Source organism: Lissotriton vulgaris, chromosome 3_1 (genome assembly GCF_964263255.1).
Source record: "Lissotriton vulgaris chromosome 3_1, aLisVul1.2, whole genome shotgun sequence".
NCBI classification, from domain to species: Eukaryota; Metazoa; Chordata; class Amphibia; order Caudata; family Salamandridae; genus Lissotriton; species Lissotriton vulgaris.
Genome location: NC_141689.1, coordinates 294430553 through 294455521, shown reverse-complemented (window position 1 = coordinate 294455521; position 24969 = coordinate 294430553). Strand labels below are relative to the sequence as shown.

The window sequence follows — 24969 nt, the reverse complement described above, 5'->3', positions numbered from 1 at the left end:
CAGGTTACGAAACCTAAAAAAAAGTATGGGAATTGTGATGCTGTGCACAATTTGGGCCAGTTCAGTGAGCGTGGGGACATGGTCAACAGCGTGGCTAAAAAAAGAAAATATTCTGTAACATTTTTTGGTATTTCACCTTCAGATAACTACATATAAAATAAAACACAGCTTAATGTAAATGCAAGTTATGTTAATCAGTAGGGAAATGCACCATTGTACAGTATGAAACATCTATTAGTAAATGCACTGCACCTGATAGCCACAGAATTGAATTCTGGTTGGTCCAGTGGAAAATAGTGACTTGTGTATGTTTAGGGCTATAAAATACAAAGTCCCAGTCCAGTGACAGAAAGCGCTTTGGGCGTGTAAGTTATTATTTTGACCTTACATTACACACAGTAAACGACAGGCTGCTACAAAATGCATGAAAAGGTTTAAAATACAAAACGTGTTCCAAAATACATATTTTAGTAATGCCCAAAATGTACATAGTACACTTTTTTTTATATAACTGTCTTTTAAAAGCACACACTTCCCAACTTAGCTGGTAGCTCACTTACAATAACTCTCAAAAATAACAACTGTCTCATCAGAAAGCTTCGAGTAATTCCGTCAATTAAAGCCAATACCAGCTTCCAAGCACCATGTACATTTGCAGATTGACCAGTTGAGTACATTTACATTGCTTTTGGGGAAGCAGGCACCCTGGCAAAAAAAGGCTTGTCTAGCTGTATGCACTCCCCTCGGTTTCGCAGCACAGAAGACTCCCTGCCCCACACTTCAGCTGAAGCATTCCAACCGTTGCAATTAACCTTGTCTTTATACAAAATGTAGTATTACTGATTTTCTAAAAGTAAAAAAAGTATGGGCACGTCCTGCCTCTCAGATCCCCCTTCTCACTCTCCCCGCCACGGGGTACAAACAGCCAGAAGAAGAGAAACACGGACTAAACAAGCAGGCCATGGCAGAGAGCAGGCTAAACAAACTGTAGGCAGCAAGCAGGTCGGGTCAAAGAGCATGCTAGTTAGGGTAGCTAATTAGACTAGAGCAGTGACGGGATGGGGCACGTGCAGCAAGAGAGAGTTCAGGGAAGGAAGTGGCATGGCACAAGCTGCGCCTGCGGAGCTGCTGAAGGGTAGGTAGGGTGCAGGTACAACTGACATTTAGGCTGGGTAGGGTACTCGGGCAGGGTGCACGTTGCATGGCAGGCCATTGGCGTGGCACACCCAGGAGGCGGGGGTCAGGACACGGGGGATAACAGGCTCTAGTTAGGGAACAGGATGCAGGACAGGTGCCTGGGCGGCTTTGTTGGAGGCATACTGAGGGGCAGTGTGGCTGCAGGTAGGCAGAGGCTGCAGGGAAGGTTGGCAGTAATTGTGGCTAAAAGGCTGTATAAGGTGCCAACGGCCCCGTGCAGGTAATGAAATAGAACACCTGATAGCTGGCTGGGTAATAAAATACAATAACAATCATGGTTCCGTGGGCGCTAGGGCACAGAGTTTCGGTTCCACTGCACTTGCTGCACCATCGATACCTATGCACGATATATTGTTAGTACAGAACCTAAGAGGCTTGCATGGCAGATAAGGTGCATGGTATTATCGGTGGCGGCGGCTTGCTCGTGGGCCTCTCACCTGCATTGTAGAAGCGGTCCAGCACGCCGGTCTCCCCGAAGTCCAGCTTGCCGAAGGGCAGCATCTCCAGGCGGACGCCGGCGCCCTCGCACGCCTCCCGCAGGCTCTCCAGCGCGGCGCCCTCGCAGGCCTGCACCCCGGGGCTGGCCTCCTTCATCACGTACACCACGGAGGTGCTCCTGCACCCGGGCTTGGACCGGAGCGGGGCCGGGCACCCGACCGCCGGCCCGTGCCCGCCGCCTCCACCACGGGATGCCGAGCAGCAGGGAGGTGGGCACGGAGAAGGTGATGCCCTCGCTGCTGTCGCTCATGTTGGCGCTGGGTCGGTCCCTCTTGTTGCCCGAGGCGCTGTCTTGGGTCCTAAAGGAGGGGTGTGCTGGGCTGCATGCCCGCAGGGATGCCCGGTGGAGTCAAACGCCTGCAGGGTCCCGGCCGCCCCCAGCTGCTGCAATCATCACAAACGTCTCCCCAACACCTCCAGCCGCTGGTGTCTCACTCAGGTGCAACCTGTTGCAGGAGCCTTGCGCCGCGCACCGGCTCCGCGCGACTCCACCGCCTTCTAAGAAACGCGCACGCAGAAAAAGAACACTCGAAGAAGCAGTCTAATAGGAGTGCACTCCCCCTGTCCGGCAGCCGTGCACGGGCCTCTGCGAAATGCCCTCTCTGTGTGCAGTTCAAGATCTAGCGAGGGCACACCAGCAGGCGAGGCACATGTGGGGGTGCGCCGCCACCCTGCTGCTGCCGGGAGGACTCCCGGGCTCCCAGGTGAGGCGCAGGGCTGTGTTTACTTCCCTTCCTCGCTGCTGCCTGCAGCGGCACACTAGCCAGACAGTCTGTCCCCGCCGGCCCCGGTGTGTGGGAAGTGCCAGTGCGCAGTGTGTTGTGAAACGTGCTGTGTGTGGCTGCTGTACAAACTGTAACCCGAGAGCCGCCCGCCCTCCTCCTTCTCCCTGTACCAGCCCTTCCCGCAGTCCTCTGCTCGAGAGATAGAAGTTTCCCACAACTGTGGCGAGTTCCGCCGAGTGCACGTGACTCCCAGACGCTCCCCTGTGGCCAGCCCGTGCTGTGTGCGTCTCACGTTCCTTTAACTACTACAATCTCAAGCAAATCACTATACAGGCGACTCAAATCAAGCAATCAATGTAAACTTTACTCAGTTTTTGAAATAAAAAAAACATATAAACAAAATAAGCCAATAACATACACGTCAGTTATAAATCATCCTAAAAAACGATCAATTTTAAAATCGGAGAAACATGCAGTGTATGAAACTACCTTGAGCGATGCACAGATCATATAAATAAGTACATAGTTAAACAAGTCAGGTCCCGGGCCGCGCTGTGATTGGCTGACGTCACGGGGGTGTCCCGGGCCGGCAGCCAATCACAGCGCGGCCCTGGAATGACGTCACGGGGTGTCCCGGGCCGGCAGCCAATGGCAGCGCGGCCCGGGACAAAGGGGCGGGGCTTAAAAAAAGCACCAGAAACGCCCCCGAATCGCGTTTTCGAGAGAAAACGCGATTGACAGCCTCTGCCTCCCAATGGCTAGCCTCCATTTATGGAGCTAGCCAATGACAGGCAGAGGCGGTTCTAACCCCACTATTAAAAACAACAGATTTCGATCTGGGAGGGGCTTCGCCCCTCGCCAGGTTACGAAACCTAAAAAGGTGGCAAGACAAGACTGAGACAAATTCAGAACACCCAATAAACCTTAAAAGCATAAAACATTTAAGCTCTTCAGGCAGAGATGCACTAAATGAGATCAGATCGATCAAAGAAGATATGCCCTCTTAGATTTTTGCCTTCTACCAATGGAAAGCTAGTGACTTCAATATGTGATTACCTTAATCTACTAGGAAGAGAAAAGTGAAATATACAAATTAACGTCTACAATCACTTTTCATAAAAGGCTCCATCTATTTCCCGACATACAGAGTAATATACACTAATGTTGTGTGAGCGTATACGAGATACAAGTAGTCTATATATATGATGTGTAGTATTATTACCTACAACATTCAAGAGCAGGAAGTGCTCAGTAGGCATTTGGATGTTGAACCCACCTGACTAACGTTAGCACTAGGGGTACTACACATTGATTGCATAATTGACTGCACTAACAGCTATGCAACAAGAGATAAGTGTATTCTTTATAACCACGTGATATTCCTTCTTACTGATGTTTAATACATATATCCCTTTTCAATATTCAAGTTTTGAGGGTTCCTTCTCACAGTTTGCTTTGAGTATATATCACAAGTTATTGATACATTTACAAAATAGGCTAACAAATTTATCACATACAACAGGAGGAATAGAAAACCTTAACATAACTGATACCACGTCAGATATGTCAAATAGGTATGAACTACAGTCCCTTTTTGGGAGGGAAAGGGTAGGACACACAACATGTCTATGATGCACAGTAACCACCAATGACTGTACTCCCAGCATTATACCAATGGCCTTACACATTACAAGAAAGGGACAAACTATTGGCATATCTAGTTTGGAAACCACAGGTCTTGTGCTATGGCAAGAGATGCACCTCTCCCATACAGATTCAGCAACATTTAAAAAATAATAAAACTTTTTTTTTTTTTTTTTTAAATACTGGTCGTGAAAGGTGCCATACATGTATAATGAAGGGGGTGGAAATTAGGGACCTCCTTTACCACTGCATATTAGCACAGCAGAGTACCTGTTCTTTTCAGGAAATACTACCAGTAATGATTGGACAAGTATTAAAAGATATGGATGGAAAATATACGCTGGCTAAAATCACTACAAAGGAACCGCAACCAAATAGTGGATTGAGTCTAAGCACCAAATGGATATAGAATGGCCTTCTATTCAAGAATCTATGTAGGATTATGACAGAAATTGGCAGAGTTAAATTTAATCTGGGAGGCGACTGGAACACAAGATTAGACAGTGTGCTAGATAGATCTGGTAAACCATATACCAATAATGTTGGAGACTGTGGACTGCTGTCAGACTAGAAGATGATGCACTTAAAGACATTTGAAGACTTTTACACTATCGAGACAGGAAACATAGGTGTGTATCTTGTGTAACCAGCATATGCATACGTATTAATTTTGACTTTACATTCCCGCTGCACATAACAATATGCTCTATCTTGAAGGTAGGTATCTCAGACCACAACCCAGTACAATTGCAGCTGGATACTGAAATTGTGATATTACCCTCATACTGATGGGATACAAATACATATGAATACAAATAAGATGCAAGAATTCACCACTGACATCCTTTAGAAAGAAATAGTCGGGGCAAAGTATGAAATTAGGATATTATTCATGACCCAACCTGAAAAAATTAAGACTAAAGAGAAAACACTATAAGCAGGGGAGAAAGATTCCTAGCACTTCACTGTGACAACATGAAAGTAGATCCGCTATCTCAGCGATTTGCAACGACCAGAGATCAATCCCCAAGCATCCATTAGACATTCTTGCAGAATTCCAAAAGTTATTTTCCAAGTTATATAATTCAGATCACGAAACCACTCATCAACTAGAGGATGCTTTCTTATCAGACATTATCCTACTACAATTAAATGCAGAGCAAGCTGAAACCTTAAATGGCAGTCTCAATAGAAAAAATAGAAGAAGCAACAGAAAATCTGAAGACCGGAAAAGTGCCAGGAATGGATGGCGTCCCCCTAACCTAGAGTAATACAAAATTAATAAGTCTAAGGTTTTGCAATAGTTAAATTAGATGTTTTAGACACTAAAGACATAGGACACATACAACCCAAGTGTAGCCAAGCAATTCCGGAAACCAGACAAGCATCATTCCCTTACGACCTTTATCAATATTAAACAGTAATATAAATATAAAAATACTGGCGAAGGTCCTAGCAAACAGGAAGGTTAGTGATGCCAGCATTAACTCACCTGACGCAAGTGGGATCTGCACCTTGCTGATATTCCACTGATACCATGTGTACACTTCTACACCTACTCCAGCAGGTTAGAAATGATGATGGTGAAAAGGTGGCTCTATCTCTAGACACAAACATGTATCTGATAGCATGAAGTGACAGTGTCTCATCAGAACAATAGAAAGAGCTGAAATAGGGGTAGACTGTAAAAAATTAAGTGCGCTGGTTACACAAAAACCCTGAAATGAGCATCTCCAGCAATGAATTCACTTCAGATACATTTCACATTAAAAGAGGTAGTAGACAGGGGTGCTCACTATTACCATTTATGTTTGTACTAGATCTTAGACCCACAGAAGCCAAATTAATCAGTCTCCTAACATTAAAGGCATCCTTACACCAGGAGGGTTGAGAAAAATACCTTCCTATGTAGATGACATACTGTTGATGCTTGAAGAACCAATCAAATATACCCTAAACAAGAAGACCTTGAATAAACAGTTCTCTAAATTATCAGGGTATCACATAAGCAGAGAGAAAGGAAAGGGCCACCAATGCCAAAGGCTACAACCAACTCAATTTTATACCAACCAACCAGCTCATTTAGAACCAGAATGAATCAAAACACATTTCAACAGTTTAGACTGTGTCTGAGGGGGTAGCAAGACTGCTTGCTTGGCGCAGTCTTAGAGATGGATCAGAGTGGACCATTTGTAGAAAGAGAGGTAACTGGCCACACAGTGGCCTGCTGATCAATCGTGGCCTAGAAAAAATGGTGGAGAGACAACATAGAACATTACTGAAAAAGACAGACACTGAATTATTGAAAAAGTCTAGCTCACAGCTGTCACTCTCAGGGAGGGCATAGAGAATTAAAACGGCTGACCAAGATTCTATTATATATTTGCAATGCTTTCTCTACGATAGCACAAAACCTGAATTAAACTCGCCCATTAAAGAATCTATCAGGGGCAAGCCAAAACCATGACTCAGTATCTACAAATTATATGCAAAAGCAAACAGTGACTACTTTTACTGTACATGAGAACATACTACTTGGAACATCAGCTGGTACACATAGGGCGTTTACTAGTTGAAAATGGGATAAAGTGAATCAGAATTTAATAACAGCTATTGTCTGTAAAAGGAGAGTTAGACATAGTATTAATATACAACAAAACCATTAAAAAGAGACAAATCAACAATGCATGCTACAGCCTAAGCCCAAAGAGAAGCACAAACGCTCTTAAAAGTAGATTCTTATGTACACCTAAAGAGCCAGTATGGGGTAATACAAGAGTCAGGATTAGTGTCGAAACGCTTCAATGGAAAACATGGAAAGAGGTAAACTCTTGAGGAGCTCATGCTAGATGGTCAATTACAACCTTTTGGTACCTTCAGAACAGAATTCAGCATACATACTACCCTCATACACAGACGTACAACCAATTATCCCACAACATTATGAACAAATTGAGAACGTCAAAACATGCTCCCCCAACTTTACTTATTCAGAAATATCTTAAGATTTAGTGTCAACATAAAGGTGTGAAATCAGGTTTGTACAATACTTTAATTGATGCCACTTTTTCAGCACCGATAGTAACAGATCAGAAGTCCAAAAGGCAAGACTATCTAGCAATACAATATGACCTTTGACCCTGTCACCAGGCAGGTCGCTCCCCTCTCCGCCACGCCGCCCCCTGTGTGACCTGTGACCCTCTGCCACCACCGCCTGGGCTCAGCCCGCCTCGCCTGCGCCCCCACTGGTACTTGTCTCTGTCTCCTTCCTCTGTGCCCATTTTTTCCTTTTGTACCCCCTTCCTCTGTGCCCATTTTGAACTTTTGTACCCCCTTCCGCTGTGCCCATCTGTGCCTTTTGTTTTTAACTTCCCGCTCGTTTTGGCCCGTTTCCCCCCTTGTGCCCCCTTCCTTCGTTGTCCCCTTGCCTCTGTTTCCCGCCGCTGTGCCCCTGCGGCCCTGCCCCCTCGCGCCCCATTGGCTGCCCCACTCCCACTTCCCAGCTGCTCCTCCCTCCCTCTGACCCTCATTGCCAAAGGCAAGCCCGTCTGCGCCTGGTCCGCGCCCAGCGCCAGAACCCCTGGACCCCGCACCCCCGCAACGCCAGACTGCACCAACACCCTCCACACACTCAACACCGGACGAGACCACCCCTGCAACCGGGCCACCCCAAAGCGCACCCAAGGGCCCTTCGCCTGCCGGAACTGCAGATTCACCAGCATCCAGCCCACCAGACCACCAACCTGAGAGCCCAACCCCCTCCGCGGCATCCTCATCAACACCCGCTCCGCTCGCAAGCATGCCATAGAACTCTGGGACCTCCTAGACTCCACCGCCACCGACGTGCCTTCCTGACTGAGACATGGCTGAACGTCACCTCGGCACCAGACATCGCCATAGCTATCCCACAGGGCTACAAGATCACCCGGAGGGACCGCACCAACAGAGTTGGAGGGGGAATCGCCATCATCCACAAGGACACCCTCAGAGTCTCGATCAACACGGACGACACCCTCACCACTGCCGAGCACATGAACTTCCAGATCCACACCGACCCCAACACCACCCTCAGAGGAACACTCGTCTACAGACCTTCCGGACCAAGACCAAAGTTCAGCGACACCATCGCCGACCTCGTCAGCACCCACGCCCTTGTTTTCACGGACTACATCCTCCTCGGGGACCTGAACTTCCACCTCGAGAATAACAACGACGCTAACTCCACCGCCCTGATAGACAACCTCGCCAACCTTGGACTCAAACAGCTCATGACGACTCCCACCCATGCCGCCGGACACACACTGGATCCCATCTTCTCCACAAGCCCCCACGTCTCCTTCAACCACACCACCGAACCCCACTGGACCGACCACAGATGCGTCCACTTCCCCTTCAGGAAACACACCACACACCACCGCACCAAACAGCTGCCACGCCGCTGCTGGGGCAAGGTCACCAAGGACCAACTGACTACCACCCTCGCCCTGAGACCACCCGCCGACCCCGACACCGCCGCGACCAACCTCAAGCAGTGGATCAACGACTGCGCCACTGCCCTTGCCCCTCTCAAGACCTCCACAACCAACCAAACCGACAAGAAAGCCACCTGGTTCACCGAAGACCTCCTGACCTCCAAGAGCACCTGTCGGAAGCTGGAGAAGAAATGGCTCCGCGATCGAACACCAGACAGCCACACAGCCCACAACAGCGCCACCCGCAAACACCACCAACTTATCAGGACCGCCAAGAGGACCGCCTTCAAGGACCGCCTAGACAACAAAGCACACAACACCAAAGAGCTCTTCAGCATCGTGAAAGAACTCTCCAACCCCAGCTCCAACACCGACGACATACCACCATCACAAGACCTGTGCGACTCCCTGGCCACCTTCTTCCACCACAAGATCACCGACATCCACAACAGCTTCAACTCCGAGACCCCCACACCCACCACCGTGTCCACCACTCCCGCGACCACCACCCGCGTCAGCCACCTGGTCCAACGTCAGCGACGAAGACACCATCAAAACCATGAGCTCCATCCACTCCGGATCCCCATCCGACCCATGCCCTCACCACGTCTTCAACAAAGCCAGCACAACCATCGCCCCCCACCTCCAGAAACAATCAACAGTTCCTTCGAGACAGCAACCTTCCCGGAAAGCTGGAAGCACGCAGAGATCAACGCCCTTCTTAAGAAGCCCAAGGCGGACCCTAAGGACCTCAAGAACTTCCGGCCCATCTCCCTGCTCCAGTTCCCGGCAACAGTGGCAAAGAAGATTGTCAACAAACAGCTAACCCGCTACCTCGAAGACAACATCCTGGACCCTTCTCAATCCAGTTTTCGCAGCAACCACAGCACCGAGACCGCCCTCATCGCCGCCACTGACGACATCAGGATCCTAATGGACAAAGGAGAAGCAGACGCCCTCATCCTCCTGGACTTATCAGCAGCCTTTGACACAATCTGCCACCGCACCCTATCAGCACACCTCCATTCAAGAGAAGGCCCTGGCCAGGACCACATCCTTCCTCTCCGGCAGAACACAGAGCGTCCGCCTCCCACCATTTCCGCTCAAAAACCACCGAGATCATCTGCGGCATCCCACAGGGATCCTCCCTCAGCCCGACGCTGTTCAATATCTACATGGCACCGCTCGCCCACGTCGCACGTCAACATAACCTCAACATCATCTCCTATACCGACGACACCCAGCTGATCATATCCCTCACCGAAGACCCCCACACCGCAAAAGCCAACCTCCACAGAGTAATGAAGGCCGTAGCCGACTGGATGAAGGACAGCAGACTGAAGCTGAATTCAGACAAGACGGAGGTCCTCATTCTCGGACCCACCCCATCAGCCTGGGACGACTCTTGGTGGCCCACATTGCTAGGCAACGCCCCGGAACCCACAGACCTGGGCGTCATCCTCAACTCCACCCTCTCCATGACCAGGCAATTCAACGCTGTCTCTGCATCCTGCTTCAACACCCTCCGAATGCTCCGCAGGATCTTCAAGTGGATCCCCCTCCCCCCCCGACACGAGAAAAATCGTCACCCAGGCCCTCGTCACCAGCAGACTCGACTACGGGAACGCTCTCTACTCAGGAACAACAACCAAGCTCCTGAGAAGACTACAACTAATCCAGAGCGCCTCGGCACGCCTGATCTTCGACGTCCCCCATCGCAACGCCACATCACACCCCACCTGAGAGGCCTGCACTGGCTCCCCATCAACAAGAGGATCACCTTCAAACTTCTCATCCACGCACACAAAGCACTACACAACGCCGGACCTACATACCTCAACAACAGACTCAGCTTCCACATCCCCACCCGAAGCCTCCGCTCAGCCAACCTCGCCCTCGCCACAGTTCCTCGTATCCGAAAAACCACCACCGGTGGCAGATCCTTTTCCTACCTCGCCGCCAAGACCTGGAACGCTCTCCCCACCAGCCTATGACAGACTCAGGACCAGCTGGCCTTCAGAAGACTTCTCAAGACCTGGCTCTTCGACCAGTAGCGCGCCCCCGACAGAGCCACACACACAGAGCCAGACACACACACACACAGAGCCAGACACACACACACACACACACACACATACACACAGAACCACCCACACAGAGCCACACACACCCACAGAGCCACACACACACCCACACAGAGAGAGCCACACACAAACACACACACAGAGCCACACACACACACACACACAGAGCCACACACACACACACAGCCACACAGAGCTACACAGAGAGCCACACACACACACACAGAGCCACACACACACACAGAGCCACACACACAGAGCCACACACAGAGAGCCACACACACACACAGAGCCACACACACACACACACACAGCCACACACACACCCTCACCCCGGGGAGTCTCCTTATTTACAAATGGGTTATCCGAGGCCCCCACCAACTCCCAGAGCTCACCCGTTGCTTCCCTCAATGTAGGTCACCCACACACCCATCTCTGCCCAGTAACGCCCCAGGGAACGGAGGCAAGAAAAAATGATCACAAGCAGGGAACAGAGGCAAGAAAAAAACGATCACAAGCAGGGGGCAGAGGCAAGAAAAAACGATCACAAGCAGGGGGCAGAGGCAAGAAAAGAGAGCACAAGCAGCGAAAAGAGGCAAGAAAAAACGATCGCAAGCAGGGAACAGAGGCAAGAAAAAACTATCACAAGCAGGGAACAGAGGCAAGAAAATCGAGCACAAGCAGGTAACAGAGGCAAGAAAAAACTATCACAAGCAGGGGGCAGAGGCAAGAAAAGCAAGCACAAGCAGGGAACAGAGGCAAGAAAAAACGATCACAAGATCACAAGCAGGGAACAGAGGCAAGAAAAAACGAGCACAAGCAGGGAACAGAGGCAAGAAAAGCGAGCACAAGCAGGGAACAGAGGCAAGAAAAGCGAGCACAAGCAGGGAACAGAGGCAAGAAAATCGCGCACAAGCAGGGAACAGAGGCAAGAAAATCGCCCACAAGCAGGGAACAGAGGCAAGAAAAGCGAAATATACCAGCCGGCTTCCCGCTGCTGCTGCTCCTTCTCTGCTGGTACCTGGGCCCGCAGTTAAGCGGCCCCCCACTCCCCCTCCTTACCCCTGCAGCTTGTCGTTATGCAGTGGAACACCAGTGCGGCCCAGGACCCCAGAACCTGACCAGTTTGTGATGAGGGAGCACAGTAGTGGCGTTCCACCTAGAGAAGTGTGCACAGGGCAGATAGCGACCCGCCTCATCAGCGCGGTCTCCCCAAGTGATTGACTCGTGTGGCTGATCTGTGCTAAACCGTATCATCACCCACATAATGCAGTGTTCCTGAAATGGGAACAGAGGCAAGAAAAGCGAAAAATACCAGCCGGCTTCCCGCTGCTGCTGCTTCTCCTCTGCTGGTGCCTGGGCCCGCTGTTAAGCGGCGCCCCCCCCCCCCCCCCCCCCCCGCAGCTTGCCCTTATGCAGTGGAACACCAGTACGGCCCAGGACCCCAGAACTTGACCTGCTAGTGATGAAGGAGCGCAGTAGTAGTGTTCCACCTAGAGAAGTGTGCCCAGCGGGGATAGCGACCTCCTTCATCAGCGCTGTCTCCCCGAGTGATTGACTCATGTGGCTGATCTGTGCTAAACCACATCATAACCCACATAATGCAGTGTTCCTGAAATCGGAACACCTAGTGCAGCCACTGAGCATGCCGGTGCTAGTGAGCACTGCTGTCTGGCTGAGTAATCAATTTAAGAACTCCTCGGCAATCGGGAGACAAAATGGCGACAAGGGCGTGACGCCGCCGCTTTCCAAAGACCTAGCGAGGGGATTTTAGTCCCAAAGCATGCATGCGTCCCATTACAAACTGCTATTTGGAAGGGATGTTGTAACTACGCCATCACCAAATAGAGGTTCTATATGTAGTCGCAAACCCAAACTGAGATTCTGTAGCTTTTTGCCAAATTGCAATTTGTGTTTGGTACATACCAAAAGGCAGTTCTGCAGTCACAAAGGGTATGGATTTTGCCAATAACACAGTTGGAAACTTAAAAAGTCTTAGTATTACAGGGTTGAGATGTGCTGTAATGTGAAATCTGGACTATGATTACATTGTTGAATAGGAAAAACTGAGAACTGTGACACCAAAGCAAAATATTGTAAATTGAAAATGTTTAATAAAGATTTGGGATTAAAAAAAAAAACAATAGCACATCGCCTGGGAGAGACTGCTTGTGTCAGTAATCCAACATGCACCCGATGTTCGTATGCTATTTAAATTAAGGGTTTCCCCATCCAGAAAACATTAATGCTCTTGAAATAAAGAAGGGGTTGGTCTCCTTTGAGAAGGTCCTTCATGAAGATACAAAATGTTCTTTTAACTTTTCTCCTACTTCCATCCCTTTAATATTTTCAGACCAGACACTTTTATGGACCTGAGGAGTAAAGTGCACGGGTGATGGCCTTGGTGGGAGACCAATGAGAGCCAGCACTCAGGTGATGAAGATACAAGCACCTTTAACCCCTTCAGAGTGCCTAGGACCGTCCACTAGATGGCAGTAATTCTTTGCACCGTGACGGACAGGTGCTAAAAACAGAACATATGCGAAGTGCAGAGCCGGTGCACATAAAAGGAGAAAACCACTTGCCTCGTCTAATTAGTTTAAAAAAAAACACGCATAGCAAAGTAAACTGATCCACAGTATGCATCTGAAAATGCACAGACAAAAGGGACAAACGATTCTATTACAGTACTCAGAAAACGGTTAGCACGAAGATCAGCCCCAGGGTATCCATAGAACTGCATCGTGTGTAACATGACACGAGCTGTAGTTTCACTTTGTTTGGCTCTTCGAGTCCCTGAGTGAAAGCAAAAAGATTCAGACGCATGGGCAATTGATTAAAAATAAACCATGCTTTAAAATGCCATCGATAAACTTTATGAATCTTACACATAAACGAGATTGCAATTAACACAAAAAAGTCTTGAGAGAAATCGGATTTAAAAAAATGGCAATAAAAACCAAAGATAGAGAATAACCTTTGGGGATTGATTTTGTGAACGTCATTTCAGAATGTGTTTTCGCCTCTGATCGATTGTGCGAGACCAAATGTTTCGAAAACCGTTCAATAAAAACTACAAACTCGAAAAAAGCACAATAATAATTTACCCAACTGAATTCTAAAAATACCTCATAATTTCTGCATTTATTTTCAAACCTCTTCAATCTGTAAAGTTGGCAAAATGCCAGTATGTCTTTACCTCCCTAAACCGAAGGCTTTTATGGGTCCCATGGAATAAAGATATCAAGATACACATTTTTAGGTGGGCGCATTTTAATTGCGACTGTGAGCACTTTGATGGGTTGCTATGCATCCCGCTTTGCAATTCTGTATTTTTATGGACGCAAAAAAATAATGAACTAAGAGATCAGTTGACACAAGTATTTTTTTTCCTGCTCGCTCTCAGATCTTTGTTTCCGTTCTTCTTTTGTTGTGCGTCTTTCAATAGGAGCCCACCAGAGCCGAGCCAACACAGACCTTATAACCCAGTAGGAATTAAGTGGTGAAGAAAAAGCTCAGTTTGGGGTTAACAATAGGTGGCTAGGAGTCTTACAAGAACAGACGAGAAAGGTTTGGGGCATCGAACAGTTGACAGTGTTCAAAGTTGGGTAAAAGAAGATTGGTGTCCTGATCAGGAAGCTTCCTTGCTGCATTACTCACCTTGGACCAAACCGGCTGAAGGTCCTCTCCCTCCTTACAGGATTCAAGGCCTTTACAACCAGTATAACACTAGGCAGCGGCATTAATTCTATATTATTACCCTAATGAAGGGCATATCGTAACAGTTAAAAGCAGAGTGAGCCCAGCAGGAAACAAGATTTGATTTCCAGCGTACACACAGGTTCCTGCAGTGGACACCTAACGTAATTTACTGAGCGCACCTACAAACTGAATCACCCCCAGAGACCGATTACATGTGGAAAGTACCAACCTCAATGGTGGTAGTTTAGAAGCCAAAGAAGGAAGAAGAGCCATTGGTACAACCGGGATTTAAACCTCTGATTCAGGATACAATTGCACCGAGTGTGTTTTTTAGAGCCAGGAAGCTCTAAGACAATGACACAAAATGAAGTCTTGCCCCTCAGGCCACTGGTCTGCTTATTTCCAAGAGAGTCGACTGTCGCGCTCACCCAGTCTCAAAGGAAGTTGGTGCGACAGTCATCCCTATTCATGGGCGAGGAGAGTGGTGCTACCAACACGTTCTATTCCACTTCCACCATTTCAATACTTTAAAACCAGATCTGGGCTCAAGGATAAGCAGTCAATCTCTTGATTCTAGTAATCCTGCACACAGCAGCCCTTCTGGAGTCCCGTTACATCTACCTGCACAGAGGTGCCGCACCATGAAGCATGAATCTCCTTGGAGCCTGCATGTCGGGGTGTGCCGTTTCGCACACAAGGTTGAAACATTGCTGGATCAAGATTGGCCCCAAAAAAGAGGGAAGTGCGGACACTCGGTGAACTAACGGAGAAACAGACAAAAGAGCTCCCTAAACATGGAGAGCTTTCTCAGAAGCCTGCAGGAAGAATTCACTACCAGTCAGTGACTGAGGTATGAACTGATGTGCATGAACTGAGGAAGCTGAAACGTCGCCACTGCTGTCATGATCTGGGGTAAAATCTTGGGGCAAGCTCAGCAACAAAACGGAGGCTCCCGTGCTGAAAACAGATCCCTCTGACCACAGACCTCGGGCAACTTTACAGGAGATTTAAACAGGGCTGTGAAATAGGATTTGCAGAGGTCTAGAGCAGGGCTAACTCCCTCATGCGATCAGCAGATGTGACTGGCCCTGTACCAGAGCAACCGGAAATGCTCCTCCGCATATGGTTAAAAAGACACAGGGTGACCATCATGTATGATGTTTAGATTGACAGCCAACATCTAGAAATAGCTGCCGCTTAGGTGGCCTCAGCTTTGATTTTAAAAGAAATGAAAAAAGGCATGCTTACAAAATGTATTGCCGTTGTTGTTCAGGAAGATGGGGGGGGGGAGCACTGCACCCTTTCCAGTACCAAGTGACAACACCACATTAAGTCGCAGACAGCAGAAAATGTATTCTTCAGAAGGTACTTTAACTTTTAAATGCAGATTTTTAGCAGAATTTGACTGAATGGAGCTTTGGTCAGGTCTTCAGTATGAAGACAGATAACCGCGTACCTTGTCTGGTGTTCATCTTTGCGTGATGAGTGAGTGCGCGGTCCCACATTTCCAGACCTATCACAACTGTAGCATCATCTCTGAAGGAACCGACATCTCTAATGCTGCAAAAATGGTCTCTGTCCAACAAACACCTCCCTCCGTCAATTTTGGGATTTTCTTATCAGCGCACTAACATGGTCTTTCTTAACAGGGGGTCTGTAGTACATGCAAGTTCTCATTCTAGTCTTGCTCAGTAATGCCTACACTCTCTGTTCTATATTCTATGTTCCACTCTGCCTTCTCTTTGTAAGTTCCACTCTCTGGCAGTTGACCGGTTGTTGCTGCTGTGGGTGGTCTGCTCTTATGCTTTCTCCTAACCTGAATAAAGGAACCTGCTGGAATCACCCACCGTGTCGGATACTTCTTTACTACAGTATTTTGGCGACGCTTCTTCGAACCCTGCACCTTTCCGCCACCTTCCGACTTCAAACAGCTAAGAGCAGACCGATTCGAGTTGAATCCCTGTCTACGCTTCGAGATTCTGCCTAAGAGGATTGACGGCTTCACTTTCAGCTACACTACGGAACCGGCAAGTTTTTACCTCCTTCTGCCTCTGTTCCGTTTGCTTTCTTCCTCTGCTGTCTCCCGTCTGGCGATCTCCTACTCCTTCAGCGTCTCGGCAGTACTGATGACGCATTGGAATTCTCCGGGGGAGTCAGCGATCCTGCTTGTGACGCTAGCTTGTGACGCTAGTATGTGCTCCTCTTCCTTTGCGTGATTGCTTCAACACGCCGTCTCCCTCAGACGACCAACGCGTTGAACGTCCACGTCATCACGCTGGGAGCCATTTTGGATCTCTATGGTTACGCATTCAACTCCAGCAACGACGATGCGCTCGTCTTGTGCGCATTTATAACAAGTAAAGTTTTTACTTACTCCTCTTTGTAGCGTTTCGCCCTGGAACACATTGCCTTAATTAACTATTTACTCATTTATTTCTCCTGACATTTTCAATTTTTCTGTGTATTATTTTCCGCAATCGATTGCATTAACTGCATTCTGTGTTTCTCACCACAATTCAAACATGGCTGAACAGTTACCCTTTCAGTCTGGCTCTGTTGTTTTGCCGCCTAGTTTTCTTTCTTTGCCTGGCCAACCCAGCATATCATGGGAAGACTGGTTTCCCATGTTTGAGAACTATCTTGATGCACTGGATGCTCAAGAATTTTCTGCAAAACGCAAGAAAGCACTTCTTTCGGGTTGTCTTGGTAAGGAAGGACAACGTGTCTTCAGGTTTTTGCCGCAAGTTCTTTTACCTGGCGCACAGGCCCAGTTGGATGAGTATAAGGAGGCTGTGTCTCGCCTTGAGGTCAGGTATGCCAAGGAGGAAAACCTTGTCATGAACAGGTATAAATTTTACACCAAAAGTCAAAAAAATGGTGAGAGCATAGATGACTTTGTTTCTAGATTGCGCGAAATGTCAGTGAAATGCAAGTTTGGCAATATGACTGATGAGCTGATCAGGGATCAGCTTATCGTACAATGCAATAACAAAAAAATCCAGGAACGTCTTTGGGCAGCGAAGAATCCCAATCTGCAAACAGCAATTGACTTGGCGAAGGTTGTTGAACAGTCCCAAGGGTGTATGAAAGAGTTAGAAAAAATGGCAACTTCAAGTGACGTCGGTGAGGTGTCTTGTCATTCGTATATGTCCTCAAGTCAAGAGGATGATGACCGAGACGAGGTTGCACTTCTTAAACAGAGAAAGTTCTTCAACAAAAAGTCTGTTAATGTTAAGCCTAATAACACTGTTAAACCTTTTTCTTCTAGGCAATGTCTTAGATGTGGTAGTCTTGCACATGCTTCTGATTCTAAGTTTTGCTTTGCAGCCAAACAGGAATGCATGAAATGTGGTAAATTGGGGCATTATGCTCGTGTTTGCAGAAGTAAAGCACGTCCTTCTGTTTCATATGTTAGTGATATTACAGTAGTTGAAGGTGACACTGACAAAATTTTGGTGGTTGGTAATAACAGTGATCTTCAACATGAAGACCACAAACGTAGGAATAGGCCTAAGGCTCTTTTCATTATTAATGAAAAGGAAGTTTACTTGATGGTGGACACTGGTTCGCGATACACAATCATTCCCAATTCACTTTTTGTTGATTTGTGGGGTATGGGTCCTCTTTTTCCTACGGATATTTCTCCTGGTGGGTATCAGGGGGAACCTCTGAGCATTCTTGGGTATTTTGAGGCTGACATTGTGTTCTCAACCAGACAAATTTTTGGTAAGGTATATGTCTCAGAGTCTGGCCCCGCTATACTTGGGTGGATACACCAATATGACCTTTGCATTGTCGTGAATCCCCGAGCTGATCCACAGGTCATGGTTGTGGAAGACTCTGATCTATTTTCTTTACTCTCTAGATTTAAAAATGTCTTTGGTGAGAGTTTGGGTCGGCTCAAGGGCTATTCACATAAAATTATAATCAAACCCAACTCTGTCCCCGTACAATACAAGGTAAGACGCATTCCTATCATCATTAGGGATGAGGTCAAGGGTCTCCTTGATGACATGTTGAATTCTGGGGTTATTGAGCCTGTTGAAGCCTCCCCTTGGGTTTCGCCCATTGTCGTCACCAAGAAGTCTGACGGCAAGCTCCGTTTCTGTGTCGACCTCAGGTCTCTCAACCACTGTGTTGTTGCCGACACCTTCCCACTACCCAATATATCTGAATTAGTTACCACTCTTAATGGCGCGAAGTTTTTCTCAAAATTGGACCTCAGGAGTGCATACCATCAAATTGACCTTCACAAAGACTCCAAGTCCCTGACAGCCTTCATCACTTCCTGGGGTACCTTCCAATTTACTCGTCTGCCATTTGGTCTCAAGTCAGCAGCCAGCGTTTTTCAGCGCATGGTCTCAGGTATCTTCGAAGGTGTGCCCAAGGTAGTCTACTTTCAAGACGACATCCTGATTTATGGTCTAACTGAATCCCAGCACAATTTCACTCTGAATATTGTCCTTGAGAAGTTATCTGATGCTGGTCTGACTTTACGGAAGGACAAATGTTTGTTTGGTGTGTGTGAAGTAGACTATCTGGGCTACACCATCACTTCCTCTGGTATTAAACCCAAAAGAAACCTATGTGAAGCTATTCGCTCTGCACCCTCACCCTCTGACAAAGACCACCTTCGTTCCTTCATGGGATTGATAGAGTATTACTCTAAGTTCGTACAAAATTTTTCTGACAAGACTGTGTCTATTAGATCTTTGCTTAAACGGGGTGTAAGTTTTATTTGGGGGTCTGAGCAAGAGAAATGTTTTGTGGACATCAAAAATGAAATTTGCAATGCTAAAATGCTGTCCCCCTTTGATGTACGCAACAGATCTATCGTCACTGTTGATGCTAGTGCACATGGTCTGGGGGCTATGTTGTCTCAATTGTGTGGGGGATCAGAAGTCACCATCGCCTTTGCCTCCAGGACCCTCACTGATACGGAAAAGAACTATTCCGTTATCGAAAGGGAGGCGTTGGCGGCCTCTTGGGCTGTTGAATATTTTCGTACTTACTTGTGGGGCATGAAGTTCACTCTGCGGTCCGACCATAAGCCCCTGATCAAAGTTCTTTCACCTGGTGGGGCAGGTAAAGGTTCTGCCCGCCTTATGAAGCTAGCGGCCAGACTACAAGAGTTTCAGTATTCGGTAGAATACATCCCAGGTTGGAGGAATGTCCAAGCCGATTGTCTCTCGAGACTATCTATGGATTGGCGTTCTCCTCACAATTCAGTTGTTTCACTTGACTCAGATGATATAGCTGTGGCCTCAGTGGAGGATGCTGTTTTTGTAGGCGAGGGTATTTTCTCTCCCAGTGACTGGTCTAGAGAAATGTCTGCTGATGCCACCCTTCAGGAGGTCATCAAACTTATAAGGTTGGGCCCTAGACGAGAGAGTTCTGTCCCTGTCGCCGTTCGGCCTTACATTAAGGTCCTAGATGATCTTTCTATTGTTGGGGACATTATTTTTAAAGGTGAGAAATTTGTACCCCCCTTTGGGATAAGAACTAAGTTACTGGCTTTGGCACATGAGGGGCACATGGGCCAGACCCTTACCAAAAGGCGTTTAAAAGATCACTTCTGGTGGCCTGGCGTTGACTCCCAAGTTGTAGAGTGGGTTGAGAATTGTTCTCTCTGCAGGGAAGGGGAGAAACGATTGAAGACTGGTCCAAAGCTTGTTGATGGTGCACATGTCCTTTCACCAAATTTGCCCTGGCATACCATTGCCCTTGATTTTATTGGCCCAATGGGTGAGTTAGGGGAGAGTGATAGATTTGCTATTGTTGTCATTGACGTTTTCACCAAGTGGTTGGTTGTTCATTTTACCAATGATATCACTTCTTCCTACTCCATCAGGTTTTTGGGTAATCTCTTTAAGGATGAGGGCCTGCCTGCCGTCTTAATCACTGATAATGGTCCACAACTCACCTCCAAGGACATGGAGATCTTCTTGAAGGAGTGTGGCGTTTCCCATCATCTTACATCCTTATACAACCCTCAGGGCAATGCTGTTTGCGAAAGAGCCAATAAAGTTGTTAAGGGTATCATACAGATGGCATCCAGTGGTGGTCACATTGTCAGGAAAATGGTGAATGAAATGTTATGGGCATATCGCACCACTCCTTTGGCTAGTGGCGATTTGTCTCCATTTCAATTGATGAGAGGACGTGATCCTGGTTTAAAGTTAGTCCCGTCATGGATGAAGGATGTTGTTACTCTGCAGGCTCAGGGTAATTTTCCAGATGATCTTCAAACTAGTGTTGCTGAATCTACTCCAAATGTCACTCCTTCTCCTCCTTTCCTTGTGGGAGATTTGGTCAAGATCAAATTGGGGAGGTTACAAAAGGGTTTGTCCAAGTTTAAGGGCCCATTTAAGGTCAAGAAGGTGCTCGACCATTGTGTCATTTTAAATAATGGCGAGTGCTGGAACTTCAGGAGAGTTGCCCTCTACAAGAGAGAAAAGGGTTCTTCCTCTTTGTTTCCTGTGCACTCTGATGCTTCTGCTTCTTCCACTTCTTGTTCTGATGATTCTGTCACTAGTGGATTTTTGTTGGCCAATGAATCTGATGTCTCCTTACCCTCTAATGGTGCCCCTCTTGCTTCTCATGTACAAGATGATGTCATTGTTTCTGGTGGGGGTGATGCACCTGCTCTGTTGCTCGGTCCTACCCCTGTTCCAAGTTCTTCTCTTTCTGCACGTCCTCTTAGGCCTCGGCGGCCTCCTACTTACCTACAGGATTTTGTTCGTTAAGTTTTATTTGTTTTTTTTGTTTTTTTTTGTTCTCAAACAACAGAAAGGAAGAAGATGTGCAGTACATGCAAGTTCTCATTCTAGTCTTGCTCAGTAATGCCTACACTCTCTGTTCTATATTCTATGTTCCACTCTGCCTGCTCTTTGTAAGTTCCACTCTCTGGCAGTTGACCGGTTGTTGCTGCTGTGGGTGGTCTGCTCTTATGCTTTCTCCTAACCTGAATAAAGGAACCTGCTGGAATCACCCACCGTGTCTGATACTTCTTTACTACAGGGTCCACCAGCAAGTACATCTGGTTTCAATGAAAATGTCGTCACTGGTGATTGTAGCTGAACAAAACCAGAGGCACTAGTCCGACTCATATTGTTGGAATTACAGCTATTAGGGCGAGCGACAGATCGACAGCCACCTCTACATGTACTGAAACTGTAACTTTGACTACATAATTCTTTACATCTTACAAAAGGCCCGTGAGAATCACATGTACAGTTAGAACCCATTAGGTGCCAAAGGGATATGACGTCACAGTCTGTGTCTTAAGCATAATAGAATACAAAGGCTGCGACTGGTCAGGTACAGATACTGTATATTCATAAAGTAAAAAGACTGCTCATGGTGTACTGGAGAATCGGAGTAATGAATTTAACACAGAGGTTGTACTTTTAATTTTCGCCAAACTATCGAGATATTCTCGATGTACTCTTCAACTACAAGAAACTCACGACGATCTTCTTGAACAGAACACAAAAATACTGTAATACGAAAGTCTACATTATTTTCACTTAGCTTGCAACAGCTTGTATTATTTGTTATGCACATTTCTGGCTGTGCTGCCTTGCTTTATACACATATACAGATGTGACTGCTGTGGATCTGCAGAATCCCAGGAGGTCTTTTAGGCATGTTGGACTAGTTCAGGCTTTCTGAAGATGTGAACAAAAAATAGCGGTTTGAATAGGTCGATGATGAACAAAGATTGACAACTGAGATGAGAACTTTCAATTTTGATCACTGCATATGGCAGCTGCAAGGACCTTCAACAATAATGCTGACCTTAATGTTCACTACATCGAACACGAGTAGGTTTTTCCAACCCTAAATCAAACACCTGCTCAGTTGCAGTAAACAAGAACTAAAAGGATCACAAAAAGAAACCTTAAACCTATATCTGAAATGTAGGCTAAATTTGAACATTTACAATACAAGATAGGTTGTAGTGTTTCTTTAAATGGCAGTATTGCTTTACTACTTCTGGAGAGATTCTTGCACATGCACAACATAAACCTCTTCGGTATAAGTCGATAAATAGAGTGCCACAACAAACTCATTGCAGAAGTTGATGTAATAAGGTCATAAAAGACAATCCGTCTTAGTTATGTTTATTAATATGGAGCACATGCAACCGCCAGGCCTTTGGAAGAGGGCAACGGGAGAATTCTTTACCAGAAATGAGCAGCCACAGACTTGTCATTTGCCTGATAGAGACAAGGAATATACATTTGGATCAAACATATCAAGAACCAAATGGAATCTAATGGGGTTTGTTGTTTATGTCATGAAAAACCTACTTGTACCTCAATGGCTGTAATTCACATCTGAGTGTTATGAAATTGGGCTATATGTCTTCCTTAAATGGCACGTCTTACAACTTACTGAGATTGCCTTAGCACTGCAAGGAATGAAGACAAATCTCTTTATAGGTTTAATCGCTCTCCTGGATATTAATAATGTCAATAGAGCAGGGAGAAAAGGTAGGAGCAATCACAGAGTGGAGACTGAGTTGCATAACATTGCTTTATTTCAAATGCATGCAACGCAGCCATGTACCGACAAGGCCGACCTTATCTTAGATTGAAGTGTTGACTTTTTACTGTAATCCAGGAATAAATGTTAGTAGTATTTTCTTTTCTTGTTTAAATGCAGATTTGTTTTACAGGTAAGAACAGTAAGCAAATTCAATAAATATATTTAAAACGCATATCTTACCCTCTTGCTCTTCCAACAACATCCTTTTTTTCAAGCCAGTTTTGACCATCCATGTACAAGCCACGGTCATCAACATCATTATTGTCACCTTTTGTAAGAAACTTAATGTCACCATTATCTCTAGAAGAGACAAACATTCAAATGTATTAGAACACCATCACACACCAACAAGTTGATTTACAGCAGTGTAGAATGATAGAAACAGTGCTTTAAGTGAATTACTGCATTTCTCTATGACCAATATTTTGACTTCTATTAAACGAGAGAAAGTTTTAAACGTTTATCTAGGCAGAACCAAGCTTATGAGAGGGGATTAGACTGGTCTGAATGAATCAGAGGACAAGAATGTCTCTATAGTCAAGAAACTGCGGGGCATAAGTATCAAGCCCTTTTCCTGTTTGCAAACTGACCAATTCTCAGAATCGGCCCGTTTGCGAACAAGAAAAGGCCTTTTGGGATGTATCATCCCAAAAGGGCATCACAAATTAGAGAATCGCAAAATTTGCGATTCTCTATTTTAGGATTGCATTTAAGGAATCGCAAATTGCGATTCCTTAAATGCAATGTATGAAGCACATAAAAAGTGCGATTTGGCCTTAAGAAATCGCAAATTACCACCAACTTCAAGTTGGTGGTAATTTGGGATTTCTTTAAATAAATGCAAGTTTTTGCATTTTTCAAAGTGCCATGTGGCACACATACATGCCCTTAGGGCATGTATGTGCGCCACATGTGTACACATACATATTTCAGGGGTGCAACAGGGTGCCCTTTTGACACCCTGCCACCCTTGAAACTGCATTCTCAATTTGCGATTCTCTAATTGTGAATCGCAAATGGAGAACGTCTTCCTATTCATTCCTATTGGCCTCGTAGCCCATAGGCCATAGGTGACCCTTGACCCTGCTCGCAGGGCCGGTCGATCCACGCACTGCACGGACCCCGTGTGTTTCCACCACTGCTGCCACGTGTTTGCCGCTGATCCTGCGACCTAAGTATTTTGTATCTTGTGTTTTGCTATTCTGCTGTGCCCCTTTGCATTCGTTGTCCTGCCTGTATCCTCATCTATTGTTGCTCTGCCCGTGATCGTTTTTTCCCGCTGTGTTTTGCTGTTCTTTTGTGCCACTTTGCATTCGTTGTCCTGCCTGTATCCTCATCTATTGTTGCTCTGCCCGTGATCGTTTTTTCCCGCTTGTGCCCCCCGCTCCCCGCCGCTGCTCCCCGGCGGCCCGGCCCTTTTTCCTTCTGTTCCCGCTTCCCCGACGCCCATTCGCCACCCCGCTCCCGCCTCCCAACTGCTCCTCCCTCCCACTTGGCCATATATGAAGGAGATCGCGCGGTGGTGAGATGTGACCCTTGACCCTGCTCGCAGGGCCGGTCGCTCCACGCACCGCAAGGCCCCCCATGTTTTTCCTCCGCTGCTGCCACGTGTTTGCCGCTGATCCTGCAACCTAAATATTATGTATCTTGTGTTTTGCTGTTCTGCTGTGCCCCTTTGCATTCGTTGTCCTGCCTGTATCCTCATCTATTGTTGCTCTGCCCGCGTTCCCGCCTCCCAGCTGCTGCTCCCTTCCACTTCGCCATATATGGAGGAGACAGCGCAGAAGCGCAGCGGACGTGCGCAGCACGCGCGCAGACTGCCCGCCAAAGGCAAGCCCGTCTACGCCCGTCCACGCCTGGACCACGTTCCGCACCAGAAACCCTGGCCCCCGCCGGATCCAGAGGACTCGACTGAGATACGACTCCGTGGCCCTCCACACACTCAACACCGGACGACCACCCGCCTGCTACCAAGCCACCCCGAAGCACACCCACGGACCTTTCACCTGTCGAGCCTGCAAATTCACCTGCCTCCGAACCCACCCTTCACCCTCCAAACACTGTAACAACAACATCCACCTCAAGTGCATCCTC

General features: G+C 47.1%; 1 protein-coding gene across 8 annotated transcripts in view; it reads right to left on the bottom strand.

Moving 5' to 3' along the window:
• SEC11C (SEC11 homolog C, signal peptidase complex subunit) overlaps nucleotides 1–24969 on the bottom strand; it is a 224100-nt gene that overhangs the window by 39916 nt on the left and 159215 nt on the right. For all 8 annotated transcript variants that reach the window (XR_015309277.1, XR_015309276.1, XM_086960484.1 and 5 more), the window contains one exon: nucleotides 23056–23175. Coding sequence is in view for 6 of the 8 variants with exons in the window: in XM_086960484.1 (XP_086816610.1) it covers nucleotides 23056–23175 (120 nt within the window). In the remaining 2 variants the exon portion in view is untranslated. The remainder of the gene's footprint in view (nucleotides 1–23055; nucleotides 23176–24969) is intronic.